Genomic DNA, 12,482 nt, shown 5'->3' with positions numbered 1-12,482 from the left:
TATTTTAGGTTACAGTATTTTTCTTAAACTTTCACTAGAGGGATATTGTTGTTTTGTATCTTTATATTTCTCTACAGTGAGTTTATTAGTAATCTAAGATATGTGTTCGTAAATATAAGACTTGATGTAATTTTTCCTGCCAGAGATGCTGGTTAGCAGTGCTAGTGCAGATCTGACTTTACAAGATAACAGTAAAAACACCGCCCTCCATTTGGCTTGCAGCAAGGTAGGTACACATTTTAAGGGTATGTTTTCATTGTTTATATTAACAGTGGCCTTTTCCCCAAACTTAGTAAAGCTTTCCTACTGCACTGAAGTGAACAAAGCTAGAGATTGAAACCTCTCTACTGATCACTGGCATCAGATTTCTTGAGGGAGGAAAAAATTAACTGTCCTGTTAGGCACCATGATATATCAAAGTCTCCAGTGGGCCAAGTAAGTTTTGGAGTGTAAGTCTAAATGTAATCTCTCCAAACTTAAATATTCCTGTCCTTTCTCCAACCCTATTCCACCAACACATTCAGACAAATATTCAAGGCATTGTTAGCCAAAAATATCTGTGGCATGTATATGGTCATGTACATATTGTATGAACAACAGTTGAGGTTTATTGATTTTGTATATTTATCTTTAATGATAATTAAGTTTTTAAGAGTTATTTGCCATAATTTTAGGGTCATGAAACTAGTGCCTTGTTAATACTGGAAAAGATAACAGATAGAAACCTCATCAATGCAACCAATGCAGCCTTGCAAACGTGAGTATTTTCAGTCTGGTGTAAACCTGTTTTATGAAAGTCGACTAGAATAATGTTATTTGATCCCAGCAATAAATGAGGTAAAAAACTTGACATGTATCTATAAACTAGAGAGATTTCAGAAAGAATGAAGTTCTTAATGTGAACAGCTGTCTTTCAAGTGACCCCTTAGATCTTAGATCAGAGTCTCCCATTTTTCTCTTGCAATTTCCATTTGCTGTTTTATGTTGAGTCTTGGTTTAAAAATAAATAAATTATAGTACTGGTTCCCATTCACATGTCAGATCTCTTGAGGGTCCAAAAACTAGCCACAGAACCTATAAATTTTTTCAAAGGCTATTGAAATTTGTACTATTTCAATTAGTGTGTTTTATTGTATATTCTATGTATTTGCCAACATCATTTTTTAAAACAACTTAAGAATGCAGTTTATTTAGTAAAACCTTTTTAACCATTGAGTCTTAGAAGGAAACAAACAAAAGGTATTTGTAAAGAAGATGGCTCTGGGGTCAGGGGATAGTGCTATGTTTATGCACGTTGGAGGGTTTGGCAGCGCACTCTGCACTTTGATTTTGTCCCCCATTCCCATCTATATTGCTGTTAGGATTGGGTTCCTCAATTTTATATTTCTGGGTCATCACAACTTAGCAAAAATGCCCTTCAGCAACCAGAATTGCAAAAGAAAGTGTGTGTGTGTGTGTGTGTGTGTGTGTGTGTGTGTGTGTACGTATGTACTCAGGGCCACATACCTATGTGTGTGTACACATGTATTTTTTTTTCTCACAGACCTCTGCATGTTGCTGCCCGAAATGGGCTGACAATGGTGGTTCAGGAACTTTTGGGAAAAGGAGCAAGTGTGCTTGCAGTAGATGAAAATGGTAAGTAGTTAAGTATTTTTCCTTAACCTATATTTTACTGAAGGTTTTATTTTCCTATTCATATTTGAAGTGAAATAAATGTGGATATTTTGTGTTGGTTAAAGAGGAGAGCTGAAATTAATATTGAATAATACCATGTGGCAAAGGGAATAGGGCAAGAAAAATAAGAAGAGTCTGTATAAGAGATAAAGTTCTGAATTTTACTACCTGGTTTAATGTTACCACCTTCATTCATCTTAGTATTCAGATAATTTGTTTGGTCAGCAAATACTTATCAAGGCCCTTAAGAGCCAGGTTCTTATCTAAAGTTAATCTTCAAGGATGCCTGTGTGGCTCAGTTGGTTAAGCATCTGCCTTGGATTCAGGTCAGGACTTTTTGTAGCATCCTTCCTAGATTATTCCCATGTATATAAACATTATTTCCCTCATCTTAAAATATCTTCTACATAAGGGGCACCTGGATGGCTCAGTCAGGGGCTGTCGGCTCAGGTCATGTTCTTGGGGTCCTGGGATCAAGTTTCCTGTTCATTGGGGAGTCTGCTTCTCCTTCTGCCCCTCCCTTTGGTTTATGCACTCTCTCTTAAAATCTTTAAAAAAAAAAAAAATCCCATTAATCTAACTATTCCACAAGTACAAGTACTGTAAAACTGTATCCCTTTGCAGTACAGTTACTCAAGTGTGCAAAACTGTACCCCTTTGCAGCACAGTTACTCAAGTGTTGACTTGAGGCGGCTATGCTGCCACCTTCCCCTCTCTTACTCTCTTCTGAGACCCCTCACCAAGTCAGATCTTTGCTGCCACCACTTCTTTGCCCCCACCACACTGGTACACTGTCCTCAAGATCACCAGTGATCTCCACAATATTGAGTCATTTCTTAAGTTCTCATTGTACCTGACTTTTCAGAATTTGGCACAATTGATTATTCCTTTTCCTTTTTTTTTTTTTTTTTACATGAATAAGGGCTTTAATATAGAATTTAAAATATACAGGATATAAGGGAGTACCTAGGGATGTGCAGGTTGCAGTCTGCCATAGCAAGTGTTCAATATTTCTCCCAAATAATCTCCATATTTTCTTTTATACTGCACACTATTGCATGGATAAATAGGTACAGATCACTTTAGGTTGGGGTAAGAGGGAGAGTCATTTGGTTTGATTACAGTATCCTTCTGTAGGTGAACACAGTCTGCCTTCATTCATAAATGCCTGGTTCCTTCAATTGATAACTGGGTGAGGGTTTGTAACTTTGCTGTTTTGATGGTTGGATTAAGTAGCCAGATTCCCTGGGACTGAAATTTTTTTTTTATAATTTTTTAATTGAGGCATAATTAACATGCAACATTAGAGTTTCAGGTATATACTTTTTTCTTTGTTAAACTTTGTTTACTTGGCTTTTAGGATTTAACACTTTTTTGTTTTTCACCTGGTGTTACTCATTATTCCTTCTCAGTTTCTTTTGTGAAGTTTCTTCCTAACTTCTTAATATTTGAGGGCTCTGGGACTTGGTCCTTGGTTCTTTTTGCTTCCCCTATCTATATCCAGTCCTTTGGTTCTTTGATACAATGTACATGCTGAGAATTTCTGGATTTATATCTCCCGCCCAGACCTCTCAGTCTCTATAGAGATGTGATCTTAGCAGATCCAGCTGCCTAATTGACAGTACTATGTGGGTATCTAATAAACAGCTCAAACCTAACTCGTCCAGAATTGAACTGACTCTTCTCCTTTCCCTGCCAACCCTGTTCTCCCCACAGCTTCCTGATCTCAGTTGTAATGATCCCATCCTTGTAATTGTTCAGGACAAAAACCTGGAGTTCTTGACTTTTCTTTCTCATACCCAGTGTACAATCCTTCATATACTACTGATCTACCTCCAGTAGTTCCACCTTTTCTATGCTTACCACCCTGGCCTGGATCCTCTCAAAATATGTGACAAGATACTACTCATTTGAATCTCACTTGACTCACAGTAATCTTCAAGGCCCTTCATGATTAGTCCACTGCCCTATTTCCTCTCTAACCTCATCTCCTACTCTTTCTTCTCTCCATTCTGTCATGCCAGCCCCTACACACCAGGGATCTATGTGCGTTGTGATCTTTATCCTGGCTACTTTCTCTGCCTGGAACACTCTGTCCTCAAGCAAGTCTTTGAGTAAATTCCTTAACTGTTTCAAATCTTTACTCAAGTTTTATCTTCTTAGTAAAGCCTGTGGTGAACCGATTTATACTACACCTGTTATAGACCTCTGCCACAGCATTCTCAGTCCTTGTCATCCTGCTCTTTTCTTTCTGCTTTCTTTTTTTTCCATAAAGCTTATCTTCAAATAGATATATTTATATATCTATATAATTATATATAATTTATATATTTTATATATACATTTTATATCATTTATATATCTATTTATATATAATTTAATTTTTTATTATGTCAATTGTGTGTCTCCCCCACTAGAATGAATAGAAGCTCCACAGTGCCAGGGAGTCTGTATCAGTTGCATTACTGTTATATTCTAAGTGCTTAGGAGAGTTCCTGGACATGATGAGTGGTTATTTACTGGGTGAGTGATTGTGCCAGGCACTGTGCTCCATTCTGAAGATAGGATGTATAGAGTAAGACTGGCTACTTCTTTAAATGGAGAGTATAAACAGGCTGTTACAATGCACTGAAAGTGGTTCATTTGGAGTAAACTTAAAATGCTGTGAGAACAGGTAAGAGAGTGTTTGAAGTCTTTCTTACAGGATCAGGGAAGGCATCCCCCAACCCCAAAAAAGGAGGACCTGTAAGCCGAAATTTAAAGGACAAGTAAGAGAGTGGGGAGAGAGCTTTCTAAGCAGAGAGAGTGGCATATTTAGAGATAGAGCACAGGACCAGTAAAAATTGGAGTTGTGCCAGAGCCTCTTAGATTAAGTGGCAAAGGATCTGTGCACTGGGAAGTTAGCAGTTAGTCTGAAGGAGAGAGCAAGATTAGAATGGGAAAACAAATTAATGTTTGCAGGTGAGAGAAGGTGGTAACCAGAATTAAGGTAGAGACACTGGAGATGAAAAGATATAAATGTTTCTAGAGATCTTATGGAGGGAATCATTGGTACTTTGTGAGAGAAGAAGTCTCATACCTCCTGGCTTGGAGTGCTGTGTGAATGGGAGTGCCATTGTTTAAGACTGGAAAGTAGGAGTAAGAGCTAGATTCATACAGGGGCACGAGAAAATTTCACTGGAAGCTCCCAAGTGGATAATGGGACATACGGATCTAGAGACCAAAAGCAAAATCTAGGTTGGACATAAAGATTTGGGAATCATAAGTATGTATAGTCATGAGATCCAAAGAAGTGAAGGATAATACCTGTAAGTTCAGACTACAGAGTTTTAAAAGAAATTTTCATTTTCAGTAAATCAATTTCTGGAAATACAGCTACTCTGGAAATACTCTCTATATAGAGAGTAAAATGAGCAGCCTAAAATGCTAACTTTATATATTTGGCCACATAATGAGACTCGGAATCATTAGCTAGTATTCAGATCTTTGTTGATAATTTTCAATATTTTTTATATTTTTTTCCTTATAAATAAACAAAAGGGATAATATAACATGATAATGAAGGTCATCTGTGACCACCTGGGTATCTTCTAACACACTTTGCAATGTGAAATAGTAATCAGGACCCAGAATTGACAAGTCATAGCAATATATTTCCATGGATTTTCTGGAGGAACAAAATATTTTATACCTGCATGGGATAGATTAGACGACATCCAAAATAGGCAAACCTACAGAGATAGAAAGTAGATTAGTGGTATCTTAGGACTGGAAGGGAGGGAAAAGGGGGGTGATAACTAAAGGGTACAAGGTTTCTTTTTGAATTCATGGAAATGTTCTAAAATCAACTGTGGTAATGATGGTCACACATATCTGTGAATATACCAAAAGCCACTTTGCATAGGTAAATTTTATGATATGTAAATCTCAAAAAAAGATGTCTTAAAAATATAATAAATGTTGATAGAGCAAGTACAAGACCCTCATCCTGAGGCAATTTGCTTCTCTTACTTTTCTCTTTAGCTGACCCTGTCAACTCCATGCAGAGGAGAGGAGCCTGCTTTTTGTCATATTCCAACTGTAGAACACTTCTGAGATACTCTTCTCCCCCTCCACCCTTAACTCTGATCCAAGGCATCATGGCGTGTCTAAAGGATTGTTCTGCCTGCCTGTTCTGCAGTCCAGCAGACACCCTCAGACTTAGAGAAGAACTCTTGAAAGAGCTCTTTCATTTTGAGTAAACAGGGTTTAATTTAAAAATGCACACCCGCGGCGCCTGGGGGGCTCAGTGGGTTGGGCCTTCGGATCCCAGGATCCCAGGGTCCTGGGATCAAACTCCGCATTGGCCTCTCTGCTGGGCGGGGATCCTACTTCCTCCCTCTCTCTGCCTGCCTCTCTGCCTACTTGTGATCTCTGTCTGTCAAATAAATAAAATGTTTAAAAAATTAAAAAAAAATAAAATAAATGCACACCCTTCAGTCACTCCTGCCAAGTTTGCAGGAACATCAGTTGTTCCCTTTGACCCTTAAAAAGGGGGAGAGTTTTGAAGGGAAAAAAATATTTCTTCCTTCTCAAGGCTAATAAAGCATGGATAAAAATATATAAGAGAACAGGAAACCGCCAAATGTCCAGTAGCTAGAATGGATAACTAAACTATGGTATAATCACAACAATGGAATGTATAAACAATGAAAATGAATTGACTATAGTTATATACAACAACATGGATAAATCTCACAGACATAATGTTAAGTGAGAGAGGTCAGATATAAAATAATATATACTATATGATTCCATTTATATTCAGTTCAGGAAAAGTCAGAACTAAACTATAACATTTTTTAATATAACTAAAACGAAAAGGACAGCCATGATTACCATATAATTGAGGATAGTAGTTACCTTTATGGAAGAGAAAAGGGATAGTGAAGGGACATGTGGAGCTCCTGGTTTGCTGGTAATACTCTCTTTCTTAATCTGGATAGTGGTTACATTCATGTTTATTTATTTATTTTTTTAAGATTTTATGTATTTGATAGAGATCACAAGTAGGCAGAGAGGCAGGCAGAGAGAGAGAGGCAGAAGCAGACTCCCTGCTGAGCAGAGAGCCTGATGAGGGGCTGGATCCCAGGACCCTGAGATCATGACCTGAGCTGAAGGCAGAGGCTTAACCCACTGAGCCATCCAGGCGCCCCTTGACTTTGGAGTTTTTAAAGTTTACCTGTTTATCTCCTGTTTTTCTTCAGTGTTCTGTGTCCCTAAGAGAAAAGTTGATCAATAGCCAAGTGTCATTCTATTCATTGAACACACATCTTTGAGCACCTGTTCAGTGCTTCTTCATGAATCTGTACACATTTAGATTTCTCAGTATGTAGCACTAAATATAACTACAAATTGCTAAGACTCTTTCACCACTCTGAAGCAAGCTTGATCAATCTAAGGGTTTTTATTTGTTTGTTTGTTTGTTTTAATTTTAGTTCTGTATCTTCTGTGAATTTAGGTGGTTATGGATAAGTTTTGAGATCTTGGAGAAATCATCCATCTCTGGGCCTCAGTTTCCTTTTCTGTAACATCACACACACACACACACACACACACACACATATCCTCCTCCCACCCTAAATTTCTAGGACTTTACTCTTTTCTACTGATTGGAAATTTCTGAATCATTCTATTAAACCAATTTATCATAAGCCAAGTAATTTAAACTGTCTAGAACTACAGGCCATTGGGCTTATTATCTTATCTCCTGATTTTTAATTACTGAAATTTATCTCTAATTCTAGGCTATACCCCAGCTTTGGCCTGTGCCCCCAACAAGGATGTGGCTGATTGCCTCGCTCTCATTTTGGCCACCATGATGCCTGTCTCGTCAAGTAGCCCTTTATCATCCCTGACTTTCAACGCCATTAATCGTTACACCAACACCTCAAAAACAGTCAGCTTTGAAGCCTTGCCCATCATGAGGAATGAACCTAGCTCCTATTGCAGTTTCAACAACATTGGTGGGGAACAGGAGTACTTATACACCGATGTGGACGAGCTCAATGACTCTGATTCCGAGACCTACTAAGAGGCCGAGCCAGAGGTTTGAGTGAGGAGTTCGGACACTAACGCTTCAGACTGTGCTTTTTCAGGAAAAAGGCACTTTCTGATTCACGTTATAAATGCAACCTAAGAGGGAAGATCGCAGAGTGAGCAAATAAGAGAAATGTGATGACATTAGGAAGAAGAATTTTAAAGGCAAGTTTTGCAAAAGGAACTTCTAGAATCTTGAAATAGACTTGACCAGAGGAAAACACTTTGATGTCAAGTTACTTTGTGGAATTGTTTAATTTGGTTTTGCAGTGCCAGGAATAATTTGGGACACTGTGCACCCTAACCTGCTTACACAAGCAACACTATTGTTAAAGAAGAGATAAGAACACTAGATTTAAATTTTACCAGTAAAACTACAACTAAATTTAAGGGCAATAAAAGTTTGATACAGTAGGCATTATGTGCACAGCAAATTGCCAAAGGACCAAGTAACTTAAAAGTTTTTAATAGAATGCCATTTTGTGGAAACCAGAATAGGTGAAATGAGACATTATCTAAACCAAACTTTAATATTTCTGAAAAATGAAGCTGAGATTTGGTTTTAAATTTTGATTTTTTTTTTAAAGAAAACATCTGAAAGCCTTCGAATACTGTATTAAACCATGAGAGAAAGCAGATGTATTTTTACATTTTTTCTTTTACATAAAAATTTAAAAATTCCAACTTTTATAATATTAGAATTAAAAACCAGCTGACTGAGTGCAGTCAGGGTGAAAATACTTGTGATGTAGGCATGAGATATATTGAGGTCAGGCCATCGTTGCCCAGTTTTGAATGGTTTAGGTTTAAAATTGAACTATTTTTGTTTGAAAATGTAAAGAATTTCCTAGAAGAAAATTTCATGAAATCAAAAAATAGATTATTTTCACCCTGTTGCAGCTTAAGTGGTCCTGGGAATGGAGTTTTTGACCTTGCTACTTTGGATGGTACACCTTCATCACTTATGTTAACTTTTGTGCCTCCACAATGGATTGGGGGATTTTTGTTTTCATTGATTAGTGAATAATCAAAAAGGAAAAAAAAATCCCTTGTTATTGATAAGTTAACATTATCAGTCTCTTGGAAGGCATTTCTGTATTGGGTCCTATTCAGATTTAAACAAGCTACTACTTGGGGAAAGAAGCAATTGCCTGCTGAATTGGAAAATTGCCTTTCAAATAATAGAGAAAGGCTGACATTTAGGCTTTTAAATGACAATTGATACGGTTCTGCTTTTACTGTAACTGTCACTTTCCCAGTAAGAATGAATTCACATATGTAGGGGGTCTTACAGATCTGGATAAAGTTCCATAAATTTTCACAAAATGATACCCAATTTCATTTTATCCTTTTTGTATTGTGAAACTGGAAACCTTATGACATTGTAAATTTCAGCTGGTTTTTCTGAATATAAAGTGTGAAAACACAGAACAGTATTTTGATCTATTTGATAATTTTGTGGGGTTTTTGAAGAATTAATGAGCATGTACATAGAAATAGTGACTGCTTGAATACTGTATTTACTTGCACTCTTTCAGTACATCAAGATTCCTGTATATTTTAGAGTATAATAAAACACAGATGTGAGTTGTATTTAATGAATAATGTATTTGTATCTGTGCATATTACCTAAAAATCTATAAAGTTTCTAGGGCATTGACTACTAGATTTTAAGCATTTTTTCTAAAATATTTACAGAAATTATAAATGTAATCCTCCATCTTTTCTTTATAATATAAAGAAGTCATAATGGACCCTTCCTAATTATTAGTGGTAGGAAGGTGAATTTGCATTTTAAAGACAGTGGACTACATTTTCTATTGTACCTTTTGAAAAAAAACAAAAACAAAACAAAAAAAAAAACTCGAGGATTCTAAAAGTATACATATGTGTGCTTTCTCTTTCCTTTTAGGAATTCTCTTCTGAATTCCCTGAGGGAATTTTCTAGAATCTCAGAATTGAAAGAGACCTGAGGTTCATCCAGTCTAACCTCTTAACAAATGCAGGAGTCCCTTCTACAAGGGTGATCTTTCCACCTTGAACACTTCCAGTGACTCTACCTCACCAAGCAGTCCATTCAGTTGTTGAGCAGCTCTAACTGTTAGAAAGGTCTTCCTTAGATGGAGTTGAAGCCTCCCTCCTGGTAACTTCTGTCCTTGGGCCCGGGTCTCTGTCCTCCAAGAGAACACGAAAATGTTGGAAGGATGAATCTCACGCCTTCTGCCATGTCTTCTTTTTTATAGGCTGTTTGACTTACCTGCTGAAGTGATTTCCAGAAGGACTCATTAAACACAGATTTACCTATCTAATGAAATCCAAGGTGTAGCTATAAAGTAATAAGCTGTTTTTAACTTGTCCTCACACATGGCAGAACTTAAACCTTGCATCACTTTATGTAAATGATGCTATTACTGAAAATATTTGTGAGGTGGCTCTTTCAATTGCTTGCCCACTAGGAAGTCTGTTTCTTTGCTTTGTGATCGCATTTTGTGATAGTCTATCCCCAGCTTGATCAGCCACTTCCTTTGGTCTGCACCTAATGAAGGGAAATCCCAAGCTACTGGTCCAAATAGTATTTGAACAGCCCTAGTATTGTTGGAGTACGTACATGGACAACTTCAGTGAATGAACACAGCAGCACAGTAAGTTCCTTTATAGTTACACCTTGTATGTCAAAAGCATTCAGGCCCTGCTCTGTAGTGGTTTTTATACTCAAACAGAACAGAAAAGCCTGTTTGCTTTTTTAACCTCTGCATGAAAGATGACATCTGAAATATCTGATGTGTATTATAATAATACCAGCTTCTGTTCTAGAACTACTTTGGGGGAAATGGTGGTAATAGCAAACGACCTCCTTTAACAAGACACTCAACTCAAACAGTGCCATTTAGTTCAGGAGCTCTAAGAATAGCCGTCAATTTGGGGTTTAATTTGGCTTATATTGGACCTTTTAAATGAAATAAAGTTTTTTAATGCAATAAATCAAGTGTCTTTCTTTTTTATATGTAAACTTCTTTCTCTTTTAATGTGTAGTATTCCAACGAGTTTTTAACCTTTCTTTGAAAACTTGACGGCTTCTCAATAAAAAACTTAAAATTTAGATGAATCTACGTGGGCTTCTCAAATACATTCATTCAACAAATACTTATTGCTTGCCTGCCATATACTAGAGGGTGGGAGTGGGCAGAAAGTGAGCCTAGAAATTGTGGTGTCCTCTAGGAGTTATAGTCTTCTCATGGAAAGACATACACCTGAAAATAGAAAGTATAAAATTGTAATTGAGGTAGAGATGAACTGCTAAGGAAGATCAGAGAAAGATGACTTTGGAAAAGATCAGAATGGCCTTTCTGGAAAAGATGACATTTAGGCTGGGCACTGAGGAATGTCAGCTATGCTTTGAGCAGGTGGAGAAAGGGGCAAATACCATCTTAGGTCAAAAGAACAAAATCAGTAGTTTGCAAAATGGGTTGGTGGAAGAGAGAGGATGGAATAGGTCTCAGCATTTAACACTTCAGAGCACAAAAAGACCATGCCAACCTACAAAAGAGCTAATTATACACATGTACAGAGATGAGATAACAAAAGTGAGAACAAAAAGATATAAATAGGTCACTGGAAGAGCAGGCAAAGAGGACTTTAATAACCTTGCTCAAAATCATCTTATGCTGGTAATAACTCAGAATGCCTCTAAATGTTTATCACGTACTGGGTGAGGTTGTAAGTAATTGAAATACATCTCTTAATCCACACAACTATCTGGGAAGATAGGTACTATTAATAGTACCATTTAACAGATAAGGAATGAGGCAGAAAGGTGAAGTAATTTGCCCAAGATCACTTGGCCAGTAATTGTAAAGCCTGGATTTAAATCTGGGCAGTCATTTCCATAGTCCACACTCTTAACCACCTAACAACCTCTAACATGTTTTATGGTCCTTTTTGAAATTGATACTTTTGAAGTTTGAAGTTGCTTTACAACTAAACTAAGTTCCTTTCTGTTTTGATCTCCTAAGTCACTAATAGAAGAAACGTAAATGTGACTACAACAGATGTTTATTGCATATCTGCTAATTACCAGAAAGTGTGCTAGATTCTGGACATGTAGCAGTAAAGGAAGAGGTAACAAGATTTGCCCTTAGGATGAGTCTAAGAGAAAAATGTGTACTTACGTTTTAATTGCTATTGCTGCCCCAAATCTCAACTTTAATTTATTCTCACTCATGCTTTTGCAGGTTGGCTGGTAGGCTTGGGTCTGCTCCCTCTGTGTTGTTCTTCAGACTTGGACTAGACTGCAGAAGTTGTCCAGAACTTCTACGTGATGATGACAAAAGCACAAGAAGGCAAGCCTTATCACACAAACACAGTTTATGCTTCTGCATGCATCACATCTGCTAATACTCCCCTGGCCAGAGCAAATCCTATGGCCAAGCCCAACCTCAATTGGATGGGGCCATTTTGACCCATGTTGGGGAAGGATAGTTTGAGCTCAGTTTCCACATTTCACTTAGCCCTGAAATGATAAGCCAACCAGTCATTGTTTTTAGTTTGTCCGTAGGCATTCTTGATAGTCTTTGCTTTTTGCCGGTTCATTCTTTCTTGTGGATCCCTTCTCATGTAGGTAGTTAAGATATGAAACTGGGTAGCAAAAATATATCTTGACTTGGAAAGTTCTTTGACAGTGCAGAACTGATTAGAAGGTATTGGATTTACTCTTTTCCAAAGGTGAAGAA

At 37.3% G+C, this 12,482-nt stretch overlaps 1 protein-coding gene and 1 long non-coding RNA gene across 16 annotated transcripts in view; both read left to right on the top strand.

The window, feature by feature from the left end:
• ANKRD28 (ankyrin repeat domain 28) overlaps positions 1-9,350 on the top strand; it is a 199,729-nt gene extending 190,379 nt beyond the window's left edge. For all 15 annotated transcript variants that reach the window (XM_082684430.1, XM_082684421.1, XM_082684432.1 and 12 more), the window contains 4 exons: positions 144-226; positions 675-757; positions 1,544-1,635; positions 7,461-9,350. In XM_082684430.1, coding sequence (XP_082540556.1) covers positions 144-226; positions 675-757; positions 1,544-1,635; positions 7,461-7,747 — 545 coding nt within the window. In that variant the 3' untranslated portion in view covers positions 7,748-9,350. The remainder of the gene's footprint in view (positions 1-143; positions 227-674; positions 758-1,543; positions 1,636-7,460) is intronic.
• Positions 9,351-11,775: 2,425 nt separating this feature from the next.
• Positions 11,776-12,482, top strand: part of LOC309841629 — a 29,612-nt gene continuing 28,905 nt past the window's right edge. Inside the window, exon 1 of the long non-coding RNA XR_014299216.1 lies at positions 11,776-12,092. This is a non-coding gene — a long non-coding RNA (uncharacterized lncRNA). The remainder of the gene's footprint in view (positions 12,093-12,482) is intronic.

This window comes from Mustela nivalis, assembly GCF_964662115.1.
Source record: "Mustela nivalis genome assembly, chromosome: 1".
In the NCBI taxonomy this organism is placed as follows: Eukaryota; Metazoa; Chordata; class Mammalia; order Carnivora; family Mustelidae; genus Mustela; species Mustela nivalis.
Note: the sequence above shows the minus strand (reverse complement) of the source record. Positions and strands in the feature narration are given on the sequence as shown.